The 25,883-nt window shown below is 50.8% G+C and overlaps 1 protein-coding gene across 1 annotated transcript in view; it reads left to right on the forward strand.

Moving 5' to 3' along the window:
* LOC306982832 (polycystin-1-like protein 2) overlaps positions 1-25,883 on the forward strand; it is a gene marked incomplete at both ends in the record, with an annotated part of 43,129 nt that overhangs the window by 12,949 nt on the left and 4,297 nt on the right. The window contains 12 exons of the mRNA XM_079583282.1: positions 612-786; positions 2,275-2,449; positions 2,604-2,805; positions 7,574-7,661; positions 7,741-7,857; positions 8,778-8,978; positions 12,105-12,426; positions 13,428-13,564; positions 13,988-14,115; positions 15,078-15,238; positions 17,157-17,373; positions 21,683-21,784. Coding sequence (XP_079439408.1) covers positions 612-786; positions 2,275-2,449; positions 2,604-2,805; positions 7,574-7,661; positions 7,741-7,857; positions 8,778-8,978; positions 12,105-12,426; positions 13,428-13,564; positions 13,988-14,115; positions 15,078-15,238; positions 17,157-17,373; positions 21,683-21,784 — 2,025 coding nt within the window. The remainder of the gene's footprint in view (positions 1-611; positions 787-2,274; positions 2,450-2,603; positions 2,806-7,573; positions 7,662-7,740; positions 7,858-8,777; positions 8,979-12,104; positions 12,427-13,427; positions 13,565-13,987; positions 14,116-15,077; positions 15,239-17,156; positions 17,374-21,682; positions 21,785-25,883) is intronic.

Here is a 25,883-nt window from a genome sequence, read left to right on the forward strand (position 1 = left end):
GAGTGGGGGGGTGGTCCGATAATGCAGCCAGGGAAGCGGCGACGCGCTGCTGTCCATGTGCAAACGCTGACATGAAAAGTAGTCAAACTCCACAGCCGCTCATTTGTGCTGTGTGTGATACGAGCACAGTGCTCTTAAAGGGGAGGTGTCGTGTGTGAAATGAAACTGCTTTAAAGAGGATCCGGGCTGGGGTCGGGCCGGTCCTCCTCAGGTCTGCCACTCGTCCTGTCCCTTTCATTAAAGAAAGTTCTTCAAAGTCACCCCAGGTTTTCCTCAGCCTTTCTTTCTCCTCGTCAGATACATTTTACACATATTTGCTTCTTCTCGTCTCCCGGGGAAAGGCCAGACCTGACCTGGCTTTGATACGTCTCCGGCGCGTCCTCGGCAGAAGGAGCCATTTCCCTCGCGCTGCAGAGGAAATGAGAATCTGCTCCTCATTTAAAGTCACGATCTGTTTTCTTCACACGGAGCTTCAGACCTGCTGCTTCACTTTAGAAGATCCTCTTTGGTCATGTTTACTTCTAAGGCACGATCACCACGAAATGACCCAAAAACTCCTTTTTCTCATGTGTCGTTTGTGGAAGATGAAAACAGAGCTTTTGGTTTTGCAGAAAGTGTCCAGGCTGGTGCAGGGTCTCCTGAAGCTCGCTGAAGAGTCCAGGATCCCCCCCAGACAGCAGGGGGCGCTGCAGGAGGCGCTGCAGGACGAGCTGTGTTCAGTGGTGTTGGAGCTGGAGGAGCTGGTGTCTCAGAGGAGCCTCACAGCAGCTCAGACTCCACCGCCCGGTGAGTCTGTTTTCAGGAGGAGCCGGGTTTAACCCTCAGATTCATGGGCGCAGGTTTGCGTGGGGACCATGTGGATGGAGCAGAGGAGGGGAGGGGAGAGGAGAGGACAGGAGAGGAGAGAGGAGAGGGGAGAGGGGAGAGGGGAGAGGAGAGGAGAGGAGAGGAGAGAGGAGAGGGGAGAGGGGAGAGGAGAGGAGAGGAGAGGAGAGAGGAGAGGGGAGAGGGGAGGAGAGGAGGGAAATGGAGGGGAGAGGGGAGGAGAGGAGAGGAGAGGAGAGGAGAGAGGAGAGGGGAGAGGAGAGGAGAGGGAAATGGAGGGGAGAGGGGAGGAGAGGAGAGGAGAGGGGAGGGGAGAGGAGGGGAGGGAAATGGAGAGGAGGAGGGAAATGGAGGGGAGAGGAGGGGAGAGGAGAGGAGAGGAGAGGAGAGGAGAGGAGAGGAAAGGGGAGGGGAGGGGAGGGGAGGGGAGAGGAGAGAGAGAGGAGGGAAATGGAGAGGGGAGGGGAGAGGAGAGGAGGGGAGACACATACATTTGAAACCCCGTGTGTTGTTCTGAACATAGAGTTTCTCTGTATTTTTATGGGGGGGGGGGGGGGGGGGGGGCAGTGGGCGGGGGCCCACTGCAGAGGAAGTGTGAAAAACGTGTTAAAATAGAAAAGCATTTGCTGCGGGGGTCGAGGCGAACACGAGGATGTGGAATCTGACGGTAAACCTCTTATGTTGGAAACACACGGATCTGTCTTTTTCTCCAGTTGAGCTTTACCCAAATCTAAAACAGCCTGCAGGCCGGAGTCACGTCTCATTTGAAAGCTAAGACCGACAAAATTCCCCGAAACGTCTTCCTTGTTTTTGTCCCGTTTTCTTTGCCTTTATTGTGTTTTTTTTAGTGTAATGTAACTGTGATCAAAACATGTCAAATACGAAACAGAAACGACAGTCATGACAAGGAAGAAGCTTAGATCAGTCTTAGCTTTCAAATCAGCCCTTTTAGATTTGGGTAAAGCCAGGGGGTCAGAGGTGAAACAGAGATGAAGCTCAGTATCTAAATGTCCGTGGTCGTTAGTTGGTGAGTTAATGTTTGGTTGTGACTCTTCAAACTGATCTTTTCCTCCTGAACTGTGACGCTCTCGCCTCATTAAACGTGTTAAAGCAGATCCCGCGGTCGCCGCCTTCGCCGCCTTCGCCGCCTTCGCCGCCTTCGCCGCCACGGCACAGCGCGTTTTCATCTGAAACTAATTAATCTGCACAAACTTTCTTCTGGGTTTGGATATTACTGCCCAAACCACAGCCTTACACTTTCTCCATTTACGTTATTTACTTTATTTCTCGGATTCAGGATTTCTGGATTTTTGTAATTCATACAGTTCTTGTATTTGAGTTTCGTGGCGCTTTCGAGGCTAGTGCAAGTCTATGGTATCAGCTAGCCTGCATTAAAAACAGTGGGAGGGCATGTGGGGCAGTAGTGTGACGTGTGAGGTGTGTTTGCAGAGGAGGATCTCGCTGAGGAGCGTCTGTTTGAAGAGCTCTGTGTCCTGGAGAAACAGCTGAGTGCGATGGAGCCGCCTGACCACCAGGGGGCAGAGGGACACAGGCTCCTGCAGAGGCTTCGAGAGCTGAAGGAGCGACTGAGGGAGGAGTCTTCGTCTGGACTGGAGAGCTACAGGTGAGGACTGGGTACCGTTAAACCAAACCAGTCTGGAATCGAGAAAAAGGTTTAGGAACAACTTCTGGTATTGGAAAAATAAAAGCAAAAAGAAATGTCACATCTTTCATCGTTCAGGTATTGGTATCGTTACAGTTGACTCTCCCCTCCTCAGCCTCCCCCCTCCTCCCCCGCGCCGCTCTCTCCCCTGGTGGTGCGTGCTCCTGGGCTGGCTGCTCGTCGGCGCCTCCTCCTGTGTGTCCGGGTACTTCACCATGCTCTACGGCCTGAAGTTCGGGAAAGAGAAGTCTGTGTCGTGGCTCGTGTCGATGTCCGTGTCTTTCTTCCAGAGCCTCCTGGTCATTCAGCCGCTCAAGGTCCAGCCCGCACTCCGACACACGTCATACTGTGATACACGTCACACTGTGATACACGTCACACTGTGATACACGTCACACTGTGATACACGTCACACTGTGACACACGTCACACTGTGACACATGTCACACTCCGTCACACGTCACACTGTGACACACGTCACACTGTGACACACGTCACACTGTGATACACGTCACACTGTGACACACGTCACACTGTGATACACGTCACACTGTGACACACGTCACACTGTGACACACGTCACACTGTGACACACGTCACACTGTGACACACGTCACACTGTGATACACGTCACACTGTGATACATGTCACACTGTGATACACGTCACACTGTGATACACGTCACGCTGTGATACACGTCACACTGTGATACACGTCCCACTGTGATACACGTCACACTGTGATACACGTCACACTGTGACACACGTCACACTGTGACACACGTCACACTGTGATACACGTCACACTGTGACACACGTCACACTCTGATACACGTCCCACTGTGATACACGTCCCACTGTGATACACGTCACACTGTGACACACGTCACACTCTGATACACGTCCCACTGTGATACACGTCACACTGTGATACACGTCCCACTGTGATACACGTCACACTGTGACACACGTCACACTCTGATACACGTCACACTGTGATACACGTCACACTGTGACACACGTCACACTGTGACACACGTCACACTGTGACACACGTCACACTGTGATACACGTCACACTGTGATACACGTCACACTGTGACACACGTCACACTGTGACACACGTCACACTGTGACACACGTCACACTGTGACACACGTCACACTGTGATACACGTCACGCTGTGATACACGTCACACTGTGATACACGTCACACTGTGACACACGTCACACTGTGACACACGTCACACTGTGACACACGTCACACTGTGATACACGTCACACTGTGATACACGTCACACTGTGACACACGTCACACTGTGACACACGTCACACTGTGATACACGTCACACTGTGATACACGTCACACTGTGATACACGTCACACTGTGATACACGTCACGCTGTGATACACGTCACACTGTGATACACGTCACACTGTGATACACGTCACACTGTGACACACGTCACACTGTGACACACGTCACACTGTGACACACGTCACACTGTGACACACGTCACACTGTGATACACGTCACGCTGTGATACATGTCACACTGTGATACACGTCACACTGTGATACACGTCACGCTGTGATACACGTCACGCTGTGATACATGTCACACTGTGACACACGTCACACTGTGACACACGTCACACTGTGACACACGTCACACTGTGATACACGTCACACTGTGATACACGTCACACTGTGACACACGTCACACTGTGACACACGTCACACTGTGACACACGTCACACTGTGACACACGTCACACTGTGACACACGTCACGCTGTGATACATGTCACACTGTGATACACGTCACACTGTGATACACGTCACGCTGTGATACACGTCACGCTGTGATACACGTCACGCTGTGATACATGTCACGCTGTGATACATGTCACACTGTGATACACGTCACACTGTGATACACGTCACACTGTGACACACGTCACACTGTGACACACGTCACACTGTGACACACGTCACACTGTGACACACGTCACACTGTGATACACGTCCCACTGTGATACACGTCACACTGTGATACACGTCACACTGTGACACACGTCACACTGTGATACACGTCACACTGTGACACACGTCACACTCTGATACACGTCCCACTGTGATACACGTCACACTGTGATACACGTCCCACTGTGATACACGTCACACTGTGACACACGTCACACTCTGATACACGTCACACTGTGATACACGTCACACTGTGACACACGTCACACTGTGACACACGTCACACTCTGATACACGTCCCACTGTGATACACGTCACACTCTGATACACGTCACACTCTGATACACGTCCCACTGTGATACATGTCACGCTGTGATACATGTCACGCTGTGATACACGTCACACTGTGACACACGTCACACTCTGATACACGTCCCACTGTGATACACGTCACACTGTGATACACGTCCCACTGTGATACACGTCACACTGTGACACACGTCACACTGTGACACACGTCACACTGTGACACACGTCACACTGTGACACACGTCACACTGTGACACACGTCACACTCTGATACACGTCACACTGTGACACACGTCACACTGTGACACACGTCACACTGTGATACACGTCACACTGTGACACACGTCACACTGTGATACACGTCACACTGTGATACACGTCACACTGTGATACACGTCACACTGTGACACACGTCACACTGTGATACACGTCACACTCTGATACACGTCACACTGTGACACACGTCACACTGTGACACACGTCACACTGTGATACACGTCACACTGTGACACACGTCACACTGTGACACACGTCACACTGTGACACACGTCACACTGTGATACACGTCACACTGTGACACACGTCACACTGTGATACACGTCACACTCTGACACACGTCACACTGTGATACACGTCACACTGTGATACACGTCACACTGTGATACACGTCACACTGTGATACACGTCACACTGTGATACACGTCACACTGTGATACACGTCACACTGTGATACACGTCACACTGTGATATACGTCACACTGTGACACACGTCACACTGTGACACACGTCACACTGTGATACACGTCACACTGTGACACACGTCACACTCCGACACACGTCACACTGTGATACACGTCACACTGTGATACACGTCACACTGTGACACACGTCACACTCTGATACACGTCACACTGTGACACACGTCACACTGTGACACACGTCACACTGTGATACACGTCACACTGTGACACACGTCCCACTGTGATACACGTCACACTGTGATACACGTCACACTGTGATACACGTCACACTGTGACACACGTCACACTGTGATACACGTCACACTGTGATACACGTCACACTGTGACACACGTCACACTGTGATACACGTCACACTGTGACACACGTCACACTGTGACACACGTCCCACTGTGATACACGTCACACTGTGATACACGTCACACTGTGATACACGTCACACTCTGATACACGTCCCACTGTGATACACGTCACACTGTGACACACGTCACACTGTGACACACGTCACACTGTGACACACGTCACACTCTGATACACGTCACACTGTGACACACGTCACACTGTGACACACGTCACACTGTGATACACGTCACACTGTGATACACGTCACACTCTGATACACGTCACACTGTGATACACGTCACACTCTGACACACGTCACACTGTGATACACGTCACACTCTGATACACGTCACACTGTGATACACGTCACACTGTGATACACGTCACACTGTGATATACGTCACACTGTGATATACGTCACACTGTGACACACGTCACACTGTGACACACGTCACACTGTGATACACGTCACACTGTGACACACGTCACACTCCGACACACGTCACACTGTGATACACGTCACACTGTGATACACGTCACACTGTGATACACGTCACACTGTGACACACGTCACACTGTGATACACGTCACACTGTGACACACGTCACACTGTGATACACGTCACACTGTGACACACGTCACACTGTGACACACGTCACACTGTGACACACGTCACACTGTGATACACGTCACACTCTGATACACGTCACACTGTGATACACGTCACACTCTGATACACGTCACACTGTGATACACGTCACACTGTGATACACGTCACACTGTGATACACGTCACACTGTGATACACGTCACACTGTGATACACGTCACACTGTGACACACGTCACACTGTGATACACGTCACACTGTGACACACGTCACACTGTGACACACGTCACACTGTGATACACGTCACACTGTGACACACGTCACACTGTGACACACGTCACACTGTGACACACGTCACACTGTGATACACGTCACACTCTGATACACGTCACACTGTGACACACGTCACACTGTGATACACGTCACACTGTGACACACGTCACACTGTGACACACGTCACACTGTGACACACGTCACACTGTGATACACGTCACACTGTGACACACGTCACACTGTGATACACGTCACACTGTGACACACGTCACACTGTGATACACGTCACACTGTGATACACGTCACACTGTGATACACGTCACACTGTGATACACGTCACACTGTGATACACGTCACACTCTGATACACGTCACACTGTGACACACGTCACACTGTGACACACGTCACACTGTGATACACGTCACACTGTGACACACGTCACACTGTGATACACGTCACACTGTGACACACGTCACACTGTGACACAAGTCACACTGTGATACACGTCACACTGTGACACACGTCACACTGTGACACACGTCACACTGTGACACACGTCACACTCTGATACACGTCACACTGTGACACACGTCACACTGTGACACACGTCACACTGTGACACACGTCACACTGTGACACACGTCACACTGTGATACACGTCACACTGTGATACACGTCACACTGTGATACACGTCACACTGTGATACACGTCACACTGTGATACACGTCACATGTACAATAACACCAGCTCACACTCCGATATACGGACTGTAACGCCAGCCCGCGCTCCGTGACGCTCTGGTCTCTCTGCAGGTGGTGGGCGTGGCCGTGTTCTTCGCTCTGGTGGTGAAGGAGGTGGAGCACGAGGAGGTGGAGAACATTCAGATCTTCAGAGACTCAGGTAGAAGATCAGCCTGTCCTCCCTCTGCAGACTCAAGCAGGAACTGTTCCTCAGGCTGATGGTAGATGTTTCTCCTCAGGTTCGCCTCAGAGGGACCTGAGCCTGTATGAACCTCCTGCTGCTGCAGACCTGGAGAGGATGAGGAGGAACAGGCTGAAGGAGCAGAAAGCCTTCGCTCTGCTCACAGAGATCCTCGGTACGACACACGAGACCTGTCCTCATTAGACTCACACATCAGCTGCGACGAGCTCCTCTCAAGATGTTTAAGGAACATATTGTTTCTGAAGGATCAGATGGACGTCTTCACTTCAAACAGGGGAAGATCATGATCTTGTCTTTATCATCTGCATCAACCTGCTCCAACTCTGTACCTGCATCTTTGCGTTTTTGTTTCTTTTTTTATCACCTTTTTGTCGCCCTCTTTCCTCAAATACGTTTCGTTTTTGCTGTTATTTTAACATTTGTAGCTCCTTGGAAAACCCAAGCCCGTCTAGGACCCGCTGTTATGGTCCAGGCATTTGGACGCACTTGGACACAAGGGGGCGCCTTCCAACCTCCTCAGTGTAAATGTGAACTGACTTTCTTCAGAGTGAGACTTTAGGTCAGACATGAGTGACAGTCACATGACGCTAAATACACTGAGCTCTTTGTTTCCAGTAAAAAGCCTGAGGCCTCATTGCTCTTCAGGCACAGACTGAGAAGTGAAGAAGGAAGTCATGGAGCTTCTGCTCCATGTTTCTTCATTTTTATTTTAATTAATAGATTTTCACACTTGCACTAATTACTAAAATATGCTTACGTCCAGCAGAAGTGTAATGTTCTAAAGCCGAATCTCCATGACTTCCTTATGCACTTCTCAGTCTGTGACTGAAGAGCAATGAGGCCTCAGCCTGTTTACTGGAAACAAAGAGCTCACTGTATTTAGGTTTATTATGTTACTGTGACTCACGGTGTCAGACCTACAGTGTAACTCTGAAGCCAATCAGATCACAGAGACTCAGAGTGGGCGGGGCGCAAATGTGACCAAACGCCAAGATCCAAGATCTGAGACTAAACTAATGTTTCAGCGCTTCAGGTTAAAAGGTTAAATCTAAATGTTAAAGCTCTGTGTTACAGTGTACGTGTGCTTCATGTGGATGCTGCTGCTCGTGGCTTACGGACAGAGGGATCCAAACGCCTTCCACCTAAACCAGCACCTCCTCAAGTCCTTTAGGCCCAGGACCACCGGGACCAGAGCAGACCCGAGCCAGAGTCCGGGCCAGGTCTTCAACTGGGCCACCACCACACTACTGCCCAACCTATACGGCCCCTACCCAGGTACTACACGACCCCTACAGCCGCTACCCAGGTACTACACAACCTCTACAGCCGCTACCCATGTACTACACAACCTCTACAGCCGCTACCCATGTACTACACAACCTCTACAGCCGCTACCCATGTACTACACAACCTCTACAGCCCATACCCAGGTACTACACGACCTCTACAGCCGCTACCCATGTACTAAACAACCTCTACAGCCCATACCCAGGTACTACACAACCTCTACAGTCCATACCCAGGTACTACACAACCACTACAGCCCACACCCAGGTACTACACAACCTCTACAGCCGCTACCCAGGTACTACACAACCTCTACAGTCCATACCCAGGTACTACACAACCACTACAGCCCACACCCAGGTACTACACAACCTCTACAGTCCATACCCAGGTACTACACAACCACTACAGCCCACACCCAGGTACTACACAACCACTACAGCCCACACCCAGGTACTACACAACCTCTACAGCCCACACCCAGGTACTACACAACCTTTACGGCCCATACCCAGGTACTACACAACCTCTACAGCCGCTACCCATGTACTAAACAACCTCTACAGCCCATACCCAGGTACTACACAACCTCGACAGTCCATACCCAGGTACTACACAACCACTACAGCCCACACCCAGGTACTACACAACCTCTACAGCCGCTACCCAGGTACTACACAACCTCTACAGCACATACCCAGGTACTACACAATCACTACAGCCCATACCCAGGTACTACACAACCTCTACAGCCCATACCCAGGTACTACACAACCTCTACAGTCCATACCCAGGTACTACACAATCACTACAGCCCATACCCAGGTACTACACAACCTCTACAGCCGCTACCCAGGTACTACACAACCTCTACAGCACATACCCAGGTACTACACAACCACTACAGCCCACACCCAGGTACTACACAACCTCTACAGCCGCTACCCAGGTACTACACAACCTCTACAGCTCATACCAGGTACTACACAACCTCTACAGCCCACACCCAGGTACTACACAACCTCTACAGTCCATACCAGGTACTACACAACCTCTACAGCCCATACCCAGGTACTACACAACCTCTACAGCCCATACCCAGGTACTACACAACCTCTACAGCCCACACCCAGGTATTACACAACCTCTACAGCCCATACCCAGGTACTACATGACCTCTACAGCCCATACCCAGGTACTACACAACCTCTACAGCCCATACCCAGGTACTACACAACCTTTACGGCCCATACCCAGGTACTACACAACCTCTACAGCTCATACCAGGTACTACACAACCTCTACAGCCCATACCCAGGTACTACACAACCTCTACAGCTCATACCAGGTACTACACAACCTCTACAGCCCATACCAGGTACTACACAACCTCTACAGCCCATACCCAGGTACTACACAACCTCTACAGTCCAAACCCAGGTACTACACAACATCTACAGTCCATACCAGGTACTACACAACCTCTACAGCCCATACCAGGTACTACACAACCTCTACAGCCCATACCCAGGTACTACACAACCTCTACAGCCCATACCAGGTACTAAACAACCTCTACGGCCCCTACCCAGGTACTACACAACTACTACAGCCCACACCCAGGTACTACACAACCTCTACAGCCCATACCCAGGTACTACACAACCCCTACAGCCGCTACCCAGGTACTACACAACCTCTACGGCCCACACCCAGGTACTACACAACCCCTACAGCCGCTACCCAGGTACTACACAACCTCTACAGCCCATACCAAGGTACTACACAACCCCTACAGCCCATACCCAGGTACTACACAACCTCTACGGCCCACACCCAGGTACTACACAACCCCTACAGCCGCTACCCAGGTACTACACAACCTGTACAGCCCATACCAAGGTACTACACAACCCCTACAGCCCATACCCAGGTACTAAACAACCACTACAGGCCACACCCAGGTACTACACAACCTCTACAGCCGCTACCCATGTACTACACAACCTCTACAGTCCATACCAGGTACTACACGACCTCTACAGCCCATACCCAGGTACTACACAACCTCTACAGCCCATACCCAGGTACTACACAACCTCTACAGCACATACCCAGGTACTACACAACCCCTACAGCCGCTACCCAGGTACTACACAACCTCTACAGCCCATACCCAGGTACTACACAACCTCTACAGCACATACCAAGGTACTACACAACCCCTACAGCCGCTACCCAGGTACTACACAACCTCTACAGCTCATACCAGGTACTACACAACCTCTACAGTCCATACCAGGTACTATACAACCTCTACAGCCCATACCCAGGTACTACACAACCTCTACAGCCCATACCCAGGTACTACACAACCTCTACAGCCCACACCCAGGTACTACACAACCTCTACAGCCCATACCCAGGTACTACACAACCTCTACAGCCCATACCAAGGTACTACACAACCTCTACAGCCCATACCAGGTACTACACAACCTCTACAGCCCATACCCAGGTACTACACAACCTCTACAGCCCACACCCAGGTACTACACAACCTCTACAGCCCATACCCAGGTACTACACAACCTCTACAGCCCATACCAGGTACTACACGACCTCTACAGCCCATACCCAGGTACTACACAACCCCTACAGCCGCTACCCAGGTACTACACAACCTCTACAGCACATACCAAGGTACTACACAACCCCTACAGCCGCTACCCATGTACTAAACAACCTCTACAGCTCATACCCAGGTACTACACAACCTCTACAGCACATACCCAGGTACTGCACAACCTCTACCTTAACTTAAACAGCGCCCCCAATTTGACACTGGTGGCCATAAAGTGTACTGCATCCACACTGTACTTAACATGGAGAATAATGGGAAATGTTAAGAGAGTTAGAATTAACCATACGTGGCCACAAAAGTAGGCGGGACAATGGAATTGTTCCCATGGGCCCCACTTTGGGCCCCCCAGGTTTAGAAACGTGTGGCTCCCTGGTCTTTCCCGCACTTATTCATTCACAAATACTGACAGGTTTGGTATCCACGTGTAGCATGAAAGGGGGAGACTTGGCTGTAACCCCGGCTCTCCGCAGGCTTCATCACGGACGGGAACTCGAAGCTGGTGGGCGCGGCTCGTCTGCGGCAGCTGCGTGTGAGGGGCCCCTCGTGCCGGGCCCCGGACGCCGTGCCCTTCCACAGAGACTGTAACCCGGCGTACTCCTGGTCCTGGGAAGACTCCGCCTCCTACGGCCCTCGCTGGATCGCCCCGAGCAACGGCTCCGCCCCCAAGGGCGGCCCCTGGAAGTACCAGCCCCAGGACGAGCTGAGGGCCGCGCCCGTCTGGGGCCGCAGCGTCCTGTACAGAGGAGGGGGGTACGTGGCGGAGCTGGGGCCCACGCTGCACAACGCCTCCAGGTCAGTCGCTTTTACAGGACCTTCGAAATCAGAAATCACAGGACAAGGCACGAGAAAGCTAACGTGCTAACGTGCTAACGTGCTAACGTGCTAGAGTACTAGCATGCTAACGTGCTAGCGTACTAATGGACACCGTTTAAATGAGCGGGCTTCGCGCTTGACCGGAAGAGTCTGGTCAACAAAAAACAAGAGGCAAAAGTGGGCGGGGAAGAATAAGGTTAATAGTAACGTACAAACAAGTCGAGGCCGGATTTAAAACTGACTCTAAACACGTGAATCTGCTCAACTTTTAGATTTCTGTCTCTTGTTGTAGTACAAGTACTCTGTATTTGCAGTACTGTGCAGTACTCTGCTGTAGTATAAGTACTCTGTATTTGCAGTACTGTGCAGTACTCTGTTGTAGTATAAGTACTCTGTATTTGCAGTACTGTGCAGTACTCTGTTGTAGTATAAGTACTCTGTATTTGCAGTACTGTGCAGTACTTGTCCTCTGCTGTAGTATAAGTACTCTGTGTTTGCAGTACTATGCAGTACTCTGCTGTAGTATAAGTACTTTGTATTTGCAGTACTGTGCAGTACTTGTCCTCTGCTGTAGTATAAGTACTCTTCATTTGCAGTACTGTGCAGTACTCTGCTGTAGTATAAGTACTCTGTGTTTGCAGTACTGTGCAGTCCTCTGCTGTAGTATAAGTACTCTGTGTTTGCAGTACTGTGCAGTACTCTGTTGTAGTATAAGTACTCTGTATTTGCAGTACTGTGCAGTACTTGTCCTCTGCTGTAGTATAAGTACACTGTGTTTGCAGTACTGTGCAGTACTCTGTTGTAGTATAAGTACTCTGTATTTGCAGTACTGTGCAGTACTTGTCCTCTGCTGTAGTATAAGTACTTTGTATTTGCAGTACTGTGCAGTACTTGTCCTCTGCTGTAGTATAAGTACTTTGTATTTGCAGTACTGTGCAGTACTTGTCCTCTGCTGTAGTATAAGTACTCTGTATTTGCAGTACTGTGCAGTACTTGTCCTCTGCTGGGTGGTTGGACTACAGGACCAGGGCCGTGTTTGTAGAGTTCACCGTCTACAACGCCAACGTCAACCTGTTCAGCCTGGTCTCGCTGCTGTGGGAGGCGCCCGACGCCATCGGTGAGGAGCAGCTTTACCCAAATCTACAAGCTTCTTCTGGAGCTCTTTGGTCATGTGACGTGTGTGATGTTTGGTCATGTGACGTGTGTGATGTTGGGTCATGTGACGTGTGTGATGTTGGGTCATGTGACGTGTGTGATGTTGGGTCATGTGACGTGTGTGATGTTGGGTCATGTGACGTGTGTGATGTTGGGTCATGTGACGTGTGTGATGTTTGGTCATGTGACGTGTGTGATGTTGGGTCATGTGACGTGTGTGATGTTTGGTCATGTGACGTGTGTGATGTTTGGTCATGTGACGTGTGTGATGTTTGGTCATGTGACGTGTGTGATGTTTGGTCATGTGACGTGTGTGATGTTTGGTCATGTGACGTGTGTGATGTTGGGTCATGTGACGTGATGTTCTTCTTCTTCTTCTTCTCAGGAGGGTTTGAGTTTGTGTGTCAGCTGCAAACTCTGCGTCTGTATCCGTCCACTGGAGGCCTGGAGGTGTTCGTGATGACTGGGGAGATCCTCTACATGCTCTTCATCCTCTACTACATGTACACACAGGTACTGCTCCTCCTCTTCCTCTACATGCTCTTCATCCTCTACTACATGTACACACAGGTACTGCTCCTCCTCTTCCTCTACATGCTCTTCATCCTCTACTACATGTACACACAGGTACTGCTCCTCCTCTTCCTCTACATGCTCTTCATCCTCTACTACATGTACACACAGGTACTGCTCCTCCTCTTCCTCTACATGCTCTTCATCCTCTACTACATGTACACACAGGTACTGCTCCTCCTCATCCTCTACATGCTCTTCATCCTCTACTACATGTACACACAGGTACTGCTCCTCCTCTTCCTCTACATGCTCTTCATCCTCTACTACATGTACACACAGGTACTGCTCCTCCTCTTCCTCTACATGCTCTTCATCCTCTACTACATGTACACACAGGTACTGCTCCTCCTCTTCCTCTACATGCTCTTCATCCTCTACTACATGTACACACAGGTACTGCTCCTCCTCATCCTCTACATGCTCTTCATCCTCTACTACATGTACACACAGGTACTGCTCCTCCTCTTCCTCTACATGCTCTTCATCCTCTACTACATGTACACACAGGTACTGCTCCTCCTCATCCTCTACATGCTCTTCATCCTCTACTACATGTACACACAGGTACTGCTCCTCCTCTTCCTCTACATGATCTTCATCCTCTACTACATGTACACACAGGTACTGCTCCTCTTCATCCTCTACATGCTCTTCATCCTCTACTACATGTACACACAGGTACTGCTCCTCCTCTTCCTCTACATGATCTTCATCCTCTACTACATGTACACACAGGTACTGCTCCTCCTCTTCATCCTCTACATGATCCTCATCCTCTACATGATCCTCATCCTCTACATGTACACACATCCTCGTGTCCGTCTCTGTTTTGACTCTTTGAGATGTGGATGATGAATCGTCTCAGATCCGGCGTTTGGATAAATGTTCTTCTGTCGCAGGTGAGGTGTTTCCAGGAGAAGCGCTGGTCCTACTTCAGGAACAGGTGGAACCTGCTGGAGCTGTGCATCATCGCCCTCAGCTGGACGGGAGTGGGACTGTTCATCCAGAGGAGCGTCCTGGGACAGAGAGACATGGACTATTACCATCAGCACAAGGACAGGTCCTGAAGCACTGACACGGCAGACCCACAGGAGGGGGGGGGCGGGGCTGGGGGGGCGCGAGGCCATAAGACACGCCTTCATTTCGGAATTAAACCCGGGGTCCATTCAGCGCTGGGGGGGCGGGGCTGGTGGGGGGCGAGGCCATAAGACACACCTTCATTTCGGATCTATCCAGACGGATCATATTTGTTGCGTGTGATTTTGAATGGTTGTGGGGGGGCGCGCTGGGGGGGCTGGGGCGCGCTGGGGGGGCTGGGGCGGGTCGAATCAGCTCTAATGTGGACTGACCCGAACATCACTAATGTGTGAGGACGTTTTCATGATTCTGCTCCTCTTTACAGCAGAAGCTTTTACCAAACTCTGAGCTAAAGCTGGAGAGAGGAGGAGGTCAGGGTCAGGGAGGAAGGGGGGAGAGGGGAGGGGAGAGAGGGGAGAGAGAGGGGAGAGAGGGGGGAGAGGGAGAGGGAGAGGGGAGAGAGGGAGAGAGGGGGGAGAGAGAGGGGAGAGAGGGGGGAGAGGGAGAGGGAGAGGGGAGAGAGGGAGAGAGGGGGGAGAGGGTTGAGGGGAGAAGAGGGAGGGGAGAGAGAGGGAGAGAGGGGGGAGAGGGTTGAGGGGAGAAGAGGGAGGGGAGAGAGAGAGGGGAGAAGATGGAGAGAGGAGGAGGTCAGGGTCAGGGAGGGAGGGGAGAGAGAGGGAGAGGAGAGAGAAGAGCGAGGTCAGGGTCAGGGAGGGAGGGGAGAGAGAGAGGGGAGAGAGGTTTGAAAATGACACCTGGTCAGTTCCATTATTGGAAAGCAAACATTAGAGCCACAGAAAAGACAGAAACGATCTCCCCCCTGACACACGACTGTTTCAGGCCCTTTAGTCCAGTCTGAGGTTCCTCCTGTGGTTCCTTTATCAGGATCACTGAGCCTTAAACTGAATCAGAGACTTTTATATCAGCCTCAATTTGACCTAAAGTCACATTTATTTATTATTTATACATCCATTTTCTCCCGCTTTATCCGTCTCGTCTCAGGCTCTTCAGTGACGGCGTGTTCTCGTCTCAGGTCCTTCAGTGACGGCGTGTTCTCGTCTCAGGTTCATCAGTGACGGCGTGTTCTCGTCTCAGGTCCTTCAGTGACGGCGTGTTCTCGTCTCAGGTCCTTCAGTGACGGCGTGTTCTCGTCTCAGGTTCATCAGTGACGGCGTGTTCTCGTCTCAGGTCCTTCAGTGACGGCGTGTTCTCGTCTCAGGTCCTTCAGTGACGGCGTGTTCTCGTCTCAGGTTCATCAGTGACGGCGTGTTCTCGTCTCAGGTCCTTCAGTGACGGCGTGTTCTCGTCTCAGGTTCTCCCCTGACGGCGTGTTCTCGTCTCAGGTTCATCAGTGACGGCGTGTTCTCGTCTCAGGTTCATCAGTGACGGCGTGTTCTCGTCTCAGGTTCATCAGTGACGGCGTGTTCTCGTCTCAGGTTCTCCCCTGACGGCGTGTTCTCGTCTCAGGTTCATCAGTGACGGCGTGTTCTCGTCTCAGGCTCTTCAGTGACGGCGTGTTCTCGTCTCAGGTTCTCCCCTGACGGCGTGTTCTCGTCTCAGGTTCATCAGTGACGGCGTGTTCTCGTCTCAGGTTCATCAGTGACGGCGTGTTCTCGTCTCAGGTTCATCAGTGACGGCGTGTTCTCGTCTCAGGTTCTCCCCTGACGGCGTGTTCTCGTCTCAGGTTCATCAGTGACGGCGTGTTCTCGTCTCAGGTTCATCAGTGACGGCGTGTTCTCGTCTCAGGTTCTCCCCTGACGGCGTGTTCTCGTCTCAGGTTCATCAGTGACGGCGTGTTCTCGTCTCAGGTTCTTCCCTGACGGCGTGTTCTCGTCTCAGGTTCATCAGTGACGGCGTGTTCTCGTCTCAGGCTCTTCAGTGACGGCGTGTTCTCGTCTCAGGTTCTTCAGTGACAGCTTCCAGGCGACGGCGCAGGCGGACGCGGCGCTGCAGTACGTGGTGGCCTTCGTGGTTCTTCTGTCCACGGTGAAGCTGTGGCGTCTGCTCAGGCTGAACCCTCACATGGAGCTGGTGTCGGCCGCGCTGGGCCGGGCCTCGGGCGACATCTGCGGCTTCGCCCTGGTCATCGCGCTGCTGCTGCTCGCCTTCGCCGCCACCGTGAGTACTGACCACCGCCAGCAGAGGGCCACAGCGAGGGGAGGGCAATGTCTCGTATAGAGAGGAGAGGGAGGGGAGAGAGGGGACAGCAGAGGGCAGAGACTCTCCATGACTCGCTGTGACTATATGTTCATTATTGGCCGTTGAAAGAACAGGATTTTCTGTGTTTCCATGAAGTGAACAGGTGAAGATTCATACACTGCGTTCCAAATTATTATGCAAATGACATTTTTCTCTGATTTTCTAAATTATCAACTCAAATGAGAGTCAGCATAATTTTCAAGTCTTTAACTGGTCGAGGATCATTTAAATGTGGTGGAAAAAATTTCCTAGTGATAACAGTATTTTTTTCAAAAATAAATATAGTAAAAACCTCAAAATCCACTGTTCCAAATTATTATGCAACTCATGGTTTCAATACATTTTAAAGCTTGTAATTAACTGAAAATGGTAATTTGTTGTATTTGTAGCATTAGGAGGTCATATTTACTGAAATCAAATCCTATTTCAATCAAAAAAGTATTAACCCCTTAACGCCTGAACTAATTTCCCATTATATAAAAAAATTTATTATCAGTGTTTTTGCTTTCAAGCTGATGCTAAATTAAGTGGAGATTGTAAATTTTTATGTCGCACATAGTATAGATATAGTTTTAGGTATGTTGCCAATCGGCAACAACAGGCATAAGTGCAATTTTGGGTATGTTGTAATTCGGCAACAACAGGCAAAAGTTGTAAATGTATGAAAATGACAAAATGTATTTATTCACAATTATTACAAATGTAAATGCACTGTAAGATACACTGAACACTTGTGTATTCAGGTTAGGATATTAGAACAGTAAACAGAGCTAACGCTTTTCACTAAATTCTTGCAAAGTGTTGATTTTGAGCAGCTGATGCCGTCCTGCAGCAGCAGCTCTGGTAACAGGAAGGGCATCAGGATGTTCAGTAACATCTTCATTACTGCTGTTCCTGTCATCAGTGCCTTCCCTGCTGCTGCTGCTTTCATCACCTGATGTAGGGAGGTGAAAAAAAAGCACTTTATAAATGTGCAGACAATTTATCTACAAAATATCTACAATTTTTATGACTAATTATCAGATTTTGCTCCCTTTCCTGAGGTTTTATAATACATTGTACATCAGATACCTCTATGTACCATTACTTATTTGCAAATTATATTATAATTGCACATTATTTTCGGACGTGGAACTCTTGTTTGTGGTCCAGTAGGTCCACCTTGTGGTCGCTTTGCAAACAACACCAACGGTTTCATTTTGTTCTGTGTAAAAAAAGGGCTAACTTTTTGTTTATATCTTTGTATGTTATTGTTACAATGATTATAGAATTTCACTAAAATGGCATGTTCTAAAAAACGTTTTAGCACTGTAATACATCTAAATACTACTAAAATGCGGTCACTGTGGCCACCAGATGGAGCTACTGCAGTTTTCCTTTATGGCCTGATGTTGCCGATTGGCAACGTACCTAAATCTTCAAATAACAAAAAAAAAATCCATCACACAAAGTTCATTCCAATCAATAATCTAAAGATGGAAACAAGGAGCTGCTGCATAATTTTATTTTAGCACAACTCAATTTACATTTGAAGATTTCATCAAAGTTGCTGCCTCGATTTGCAGAAATGCTATTTCCGCTAAATAGCTACCATGACCCGCTTGTGGTTCCTTCTCTGACCGGTCATACGAGAAACTAGTGCTTGCAAAACGTTCCTAGGTACGGCATGGATGTGCGCAAACAGGTATCAAGGGAAAACGTGCGTTATTTTAGCCACAGTCTGGCAAGAAGAGGTATGTTGCCGATTTACGCCAATAGGCGTTAAGGGGTTAACAGGTCAAGTTATATTTGACCATAGGAGCCCTTGTGTGAAGCAGCTTCACAATTCTTAAATCCATTAAAATTGTGAGTTTTTGGACAGTTTCTGCTTGGATTTCTTTGCAGGATGTCAGAATAGCCTCCCAGAGCTGCCGTTTGGATAAAAACTGACTCCCACCCTCAGAGAAGTTTTTTTTGTTGAGGCTCCAAAGGTTCTCAATAGGGTTGAAGTCAGGGGAGGACTTCAACCCTATATATACACATATTTTTCAAAGGTCATTTTCACACCTTCAGGGAGCCTAAAAGGGCCTAAAGGGGCCGACCAGCTCTCTCACCATGATTCTGGCCCAAAACATGACTCCGCCCCCTCCTTACTGACGTCACAGCCTTGTTGGGACATTGTGGCCATTCACCTCCATCCATCTGACCATCCAGGGTCACACGGCCTCATCAGTGAACAAGACTGTCTGAAAATGAGTCCTCATGTATTTCTGAGCCACTGCAGCCGTTTCTGCTCATCAGCTTCAATGAACAGTTTAGGGGAGGCCCGGATAGAAGGTTTATGCACAACTGCAGCCTCTGGAGGGTCCGACACCTTGATGTTCGGGAGACTCCAGAGGCACCAGCAGCTTCAAATACCTGTCTGCTGCTTTGTAGCATCTGTTCTAATAATCTGATGTGTTTGTCTGGCAGAAACCGTCCATATTGTGCCTTTATCGGCACAAACCGGTGTGTCTGAATCATCCACAAATCTCTTATCAGTTCGATGATTACGCTTCATCTTTCATGAAATATCGGTTTTCATACCGAGACCAAGACATTCAACTATTTCACGCTTTTCATCAGCAGAAAGTCCCTTTTTCTTTCCCTTTTTGCTTGAAAATGATGATCTGCATAATAAAGTGGAACATCCTTTTTCAGTAGTTTTTCCCTTAACTGGGCTTAACCTGAAAACTAATCATCCCAGGTCTCTGAGATTAATGTCAGTGATTCATAGAGCCCCGAGACACGACACCATCCATGAGTTTCATTATTATTGTTTTTTTTTTTAACCTTTTTGACACAAAAATCCAATTTGCATAATAATTTGGAACACAGTGTAGACATTTATTAAAGACAACGTTTGAAACAATGACAGAAGCCTCTCTGCGACGGTGGCTCAGAGAGTAGAGCGGAGGGTCGGTGGTTTTAATCCCGCAGGCGCACACTGTCGTTGTGTCCTTGGGCAAGGCACTTCCCCCTCCTCTCCTCCAGTGTCTGTGTCGTTGATGTGACGCACTTTGGGCATAAAGAAGGTTCATGTTCACAGTGAATCTGAAAATAAGTTTGGAGCCAAAATTAGATCTAAAATAAGAAACAGTTTATGTTTTAACCTTTGACCTGAGCCGAGCACGAGGATGAAAATACGACATGAAGATTTACCCAAAAAAGAGTGTTCACGAGAGCCCCCCCCCCACAGGGTCGTGTGGTCTGCAGATCCTTATTCATCCTTTGTCACGTCTCCATGGAGACGAGCGGTCGATGTCCGATGCCCCCGTCATCTCAATTAAGATTCACTGTACAGCGTTACTACGGCAACACATGCCAGGACAAAATATAATGAAACTGTGGAGGATTCAGAGACACCAGTGACAGAGTCTGAAAGATCAACCCCACACCCAGGAGAGGTCTCCCTGAGGGCGGGGGTCGCATGGCCGCCCGGTCTCCCTGAGGGGGGGTCACGTGGACGCCCGGTCTCCCTGAGGGGCGGGGGTCAAGAGGCCACCCGGTCAATCTCAGATGCAAATGTATTTTCATTTTTTTTTACATATTTTTCCACGTTTTCCCAGTTATTTTTCCTCAAATCTTTCGACCTGTTTTTCCCCAATGTTTACATTTTCCGTCCTGAACATTTCCCCCTTTTTTCACATTTTTTTCCCAATTTTTCTCTCAATTTTGGCCCAAGTGTTTCCAGTTTTTGTTCATGTTTTTTCAATTTTTTCCACTTGTCTTTCACTTTTTTTTTTTTTCAAACTTTGACGACCAACAGCATCCAAACGTGAATATAAAGCTCTACATTTCTTTTTTGTTCCTGCTTTCGATGCTTTTATTTTGACAGACGGCGTCTCGTCATAGAAGGGGGCGGGGCTTTTAAAGTCAGGTCTGAATCAGGTCCATGTGGAGGTTTATTCAGCAGATTGTTCTGTAGAAGCAAAAAAAAAAACAGCAGTCGTAGCTAGCGTTAGCATTAGCATCATGTTAACATTTTCCATTATTTCTGTATTTATGGGCTGTGGAACCACTTTGCTCCATGTCTGTGTTTGTTTATTTATTTTCATAATCCAGCATTTGTTAAAGTGTTTTTTGAATAATTCGAGAAAGTTTAGATTTTTCTCCAAATGGTTTCCTCCTTTCCTGTTTTCAAACATGACCATATATGGGTGTGTATCTGGACAGTTCCCTGAGGCTCCTCCTCCTCTGTTTGTTCCAGAGTAACGTGGCGTACGGCGGGCAGATGGCGTCCTACAGGACCTTCTCCGCCTCGCTCCTCACGCTCATTAAGCTGCAGCTCGGCATCTTCAACTACAGCGAGGTTGGTCTGAGCCGGAGCCCCTCCCCTCGTGTTCTTCTCCTGGAGCCGGAGCCCCTCCCCTCGTGTTCTTCTCCTGTGTCTGAGCCTGAGCCCCTCCCCTCGTGTTCTTCTCCTGGAGCCTGAGCCCCTCCCCTCGTGTTCTTCTCCTGGAGCCTGAACCCTCCCCTCGTGTTCTTCTCCTGGAGCCTGAGCCCCTCCCCTCGTGTTCTTCTCCTGGAGCCTGAACCCTCCCCTCGTGTTCTTCTCCTGGAGCCTGAACCCTCCCCTCGTGTTCTTCTCCTGGAGCCTGAGCCCCTCCCCTCGTGTTCTTCTCCTGGAGCCTGAACCCTCCCCTCGTGTTCTTCTCCTGGAGCCTGAGCCCCTCCCCTCGTGTTCTTCTCCTGGAGCCTGAACCCTCCCCTCGTGTTCTTCTCCTGGAGCCTGAACCCTCCCCTCGTGTTCTTCTCCTGGAGCCGGAGCCCCTCCCCTCGTGTTCTTTACCTGGAGCCTGAACCCTCCCCTCGTGTTCTTCTCCTGGAGCCTGAGCCCCTCCCCTCGTGTTCTTCTCCTGGAGCCTGAACCCTCCCCTCGTGTTCTTCTCCTGGAGCCTGAGCCCTCCCCTCGTGTTCTTCTCCTGGAGACGTGTCTGAGCCTGAGCCCCTCCCCTCGTGCTGCTGCCGCTTCTTTAACCTCTTAACTCCCGCCTGAACCGAGGGATCTTTTTCCTCACGGCAACAGATTTTATTTCCAACATTTGTCGTTCCTCCTGTCGTTCCTCCCGTCGTTCCTCCCGTCGTTCCTCCCGTCGTTCCTCCCGTCGTTCCTCCCGTCGTTCCTCCCGTCGTTCCTCCCGTCGTTCCTCCCGTCGTTCCTCCCGTCGTTCCTCCCGTCGTTCCTCCCGTCGTTCCTCCCGTCGTTCCTCCCGATGTTCCTCCTGTTGTTCCTCCTGTCGTTCCTCCCGTCGTTCCTCCCGATGTTCCTCCTGTCGTTCCTCCTGTCGTTCCTCCTGTCGTTCCTCCTGATGTTCCTCCTGATGTTCCTCCCGTCGTTCCTCCCGTCGTTCCTCCCGTCGTTCCTCCCGTCGTTCCTCCCGTCGTTCCTCCCGTCGTTCCTCCCGTCGTTCCTCCCGTCGTTCCTCCTGTCGTTCCTCCTGATGTTCCTCCTGTCGTTCCTCCTGTCGTTCCTCCTGTCGTTCCTCCTGTCGTTCCTCCTGTCGTTCCTCCTGATGTTCCTCCTGATGTTCCTCCCGTCGTTCCTCCTGTCGTTCCTCCTGATGTTCCTCCTGATGTTCCTCCCGTCGTTCCTCCCGTCGTTCCTCCCGTCGTTCCTCCTGATGTTCCTCCGGTCGTTCCTCCTGTCGTTCCTCCTGATGTTCCTCCTGATGTTCCTCCTGTCGTTCCTCCTGTCGTTCCTCCTGTCGTTCCTCCCGTCGTTCCTCCCGTCGTTCCTCCCGTCGTTCCTCCCGTCGTTCCTCCCGTCGTTCCTCCTGATGTTCCTCCGGTCGTTCCTCCTGTCGTTCCTCCTGATGTTCCTCCTGATGTTCCTCCCGTCGTTCCTCCCGTCGTTCCTCCCGTCGTTCCTCCCGTCGTTCCTCCCGTCGTTCCTCCTGATGTTCCTCCGGTCGTTCCTCCTGTCGTTCCTCCTGATGTTCCTCCTGATGTTCCTCCTGTCGTTCCTCCTGTCGTTCCTCCCGTCGTTCCTCCCGTCGTTCCTCCTGATGTTCCTCCGGTCGTTCCTCCTGTCGTTCCTCCTGATGTTCCTCCTGATGTTCCTCCTGTCGTTCCTCCTGTCGTTCCTCCTGTCGTTCCTCCCGTCGTTCCTCCCGTCGTTCCTCCTGTCGTTCCTCCTGTCGTTCCTCCTGATGTTCCTCCTGTCGTTCCTCCCGTCGTTCCTCCCGTCGTTCCTCCTGTCGTTCCTCCTGTCGTTCCTCCTGATGTTCCTCCTGTCGTTCCTCCCGTCGTTCCTCCTGATGTTCCTCCTGTCGTTCCTCCTGATGTTCCTCCTGTCGTTCCTCCTGTCGTTCCTCCTGATGTTCCTCCTGATGTTCCTCCTGTCGTTCCTCCTGATGTTCCTCCTGATGTTCCTCCTGTCGTTCCTCCCGTCGTTCCTCCTGTCGTTCCTCCTGATGTTCCTCCTGATGTTCCTCCTGTCGTTCCTCCTGATGTTCCTCCTGATGTTCCTCCTGTCGTTCCTCCTGATGTTCCTCCCGTCGTTCCTCCTGATGTTCCTCCCGTCGTTCCTCCTGTCGTTCCTCCTGTCGTTCCTCCTGATGTTCCTCCTGATGTTCCTCCTGATGTTCCTCCTGATGTTCCTCCCGTCGTTCCTCCTGATGTTCCTCCTGATGTTCCTCCTGATGTTCCTCCTGATGTTCCTCCTGATGTTCCTCCTGTCGTTCCTCCTGATGTTCCTCCTGATGTTCCTCCCGTCGTTCCTCCTGTCGTTCCTCCTGTCGTTCCTCCTGATGTTCCTCCTGATGTTCCTCCTGATGTTCCTCCTGATGTTCCTCCCGTCGTTCCTCCTGTCGTTCCTCCCGTCGTTCCTCCTGTCGTTCCTCCTGATGTTCCTCCTGTCGTTCCTCCTGTCGTTCCTCCCGTCGTTCCTCCTGTCGTTCCTCCTGATGTTCCTCCTGATGTTCCTCCTGATGTTCCTCCTGTCGTTCCTCCTGATGTTCCTCCCGTCGTTCCTCCCGTCGTTCCTCCTGTCGTTCCTCCTGATGTTCCTCCTGTCGTTCCTCCCGTCGTTCCTCCTGTCGTTCCTCCTGATGTTCCTCCTGTCGTTCCTCCCGTCGTTCCTCCTGTCGTTCCTCCTGATGTTCCTCCTGTCGTTCCTCCTGATGTTCCTCCCGTCGTTCCTCCCGTCGTTCCTCCTGTCGTTCCTCCTGTCGTTCCTCCTGTCGTTCCTCCTGTCGTTCCTCCTGATGTTCCTCCTGACGTTCCTCCTGTCGTTCCTCCTGATGTTCCTCCCGTCGTTCCTCCCGTCGTTCCTCCCGTCGTTCCTCCTGTCGTTCCTCCTGATGTTCCTCCCGTCGTTCCTCCCGTCGTTCCTCCCGTCGTTCCTCCTGATGTTCCTCCTGTCGTTCCTCCTGTCGTTCCTCCTGATGTTCCTCCTGATGTTCCTCCTGATGTTCCTCCTGATGTTCCTCCCGTCGTTCCTCCTGATGTTCCTCCTGATGTTCCTCCTGATGTTCCTCCTGATGTTCCTCCTGATGTTCCTCCTGTCGTTCCTCCTGATGTTCCTCCTGATGTTCCTCCCGTCGTTCCTCCTGTCGTTCCTCCTGTCGTTCCTCCTGATGTTCCTCCTGATGTTCCTCCTGATGTTCCTCCTGATGTTCCTCCCGTCGTTCCTCCTGTCGTTCCTCCCGTCGTTCCTCCTGTCGTTCCTCCTGTCGTTCCTCCCGTCGTTCCTCCTGTCGTTCCTCCTGATGTTCCTCCTGACGTTCCTCCTGTCGTTCCTCCTGATGTTCCTCCCGTCGTTCCTCCTGATGTTCCTCCTGATGTTCCTCCTGATGTTCCTCCCGTCGTTCCTCCTGTCGTTCCTCCTGTCGTTCCTCCCGTCGTTCCTCCTGTCGTTCCTCCTGTCGTTCCTCCCGTCGTTCCTCCTGTCGTTCCTCCTGTCGTTCCTCCTGATGTTCCTCCTGTCGTTCCTCCTGTCGTTCCTCCCGTCGTTCCTCCTGTCGTTCCTCCTGATGTTCCTCCTGACGTTCCTCCTGTCGTTCCTCCTGATGTTCCTCCCGTCGTTCCTCCTGATGTTCCTCCTGATGTTCCTCCTGATGTTCCTCCTGATGTTCCTCCCGTCGTTCCTCCTGTCGTTCCTCCCGTCGTTCCTCCTGTCGTTCCTCCTGTCGTTCCTCCCGTCGTTCCTCCTGTCGTTCCTCCTGATGTTCCTCCTGACGTTCCTCCTGTCGTTCCTCCCGTCGTTCCTCCCGTCGTTCCTCCTGTCGTTCCTCCTGATGTTCCTCCCGTCGTTCCTCCCGTCGTTCCTCCTGTCGTTCCTCCTGTCGTTCCTCCCGTCGTTCCTCCTGATGTTCCTCCTGTCGTTCCTCCTGTCGTTCCTCCTGATGTTCCTCCTGATGTTCCTCCTGTCGTTCCTCCTGATGTTCCTCCTGATGTTCCTCCTGATG

Source organism: Gobius niger (assembly GCF_951799975.1).
Source record: "Gobius niger genome assembly, contig: SCAFFOLD_127, whole genome shotgun sequence".
NCBI classification, from domain to species: domain Eukaryota; kingdom Metazoa; phylum Chordata; class Actinopteri; order Gobiiformes; family Gobiidae; genus Gobius; species Gobius niger.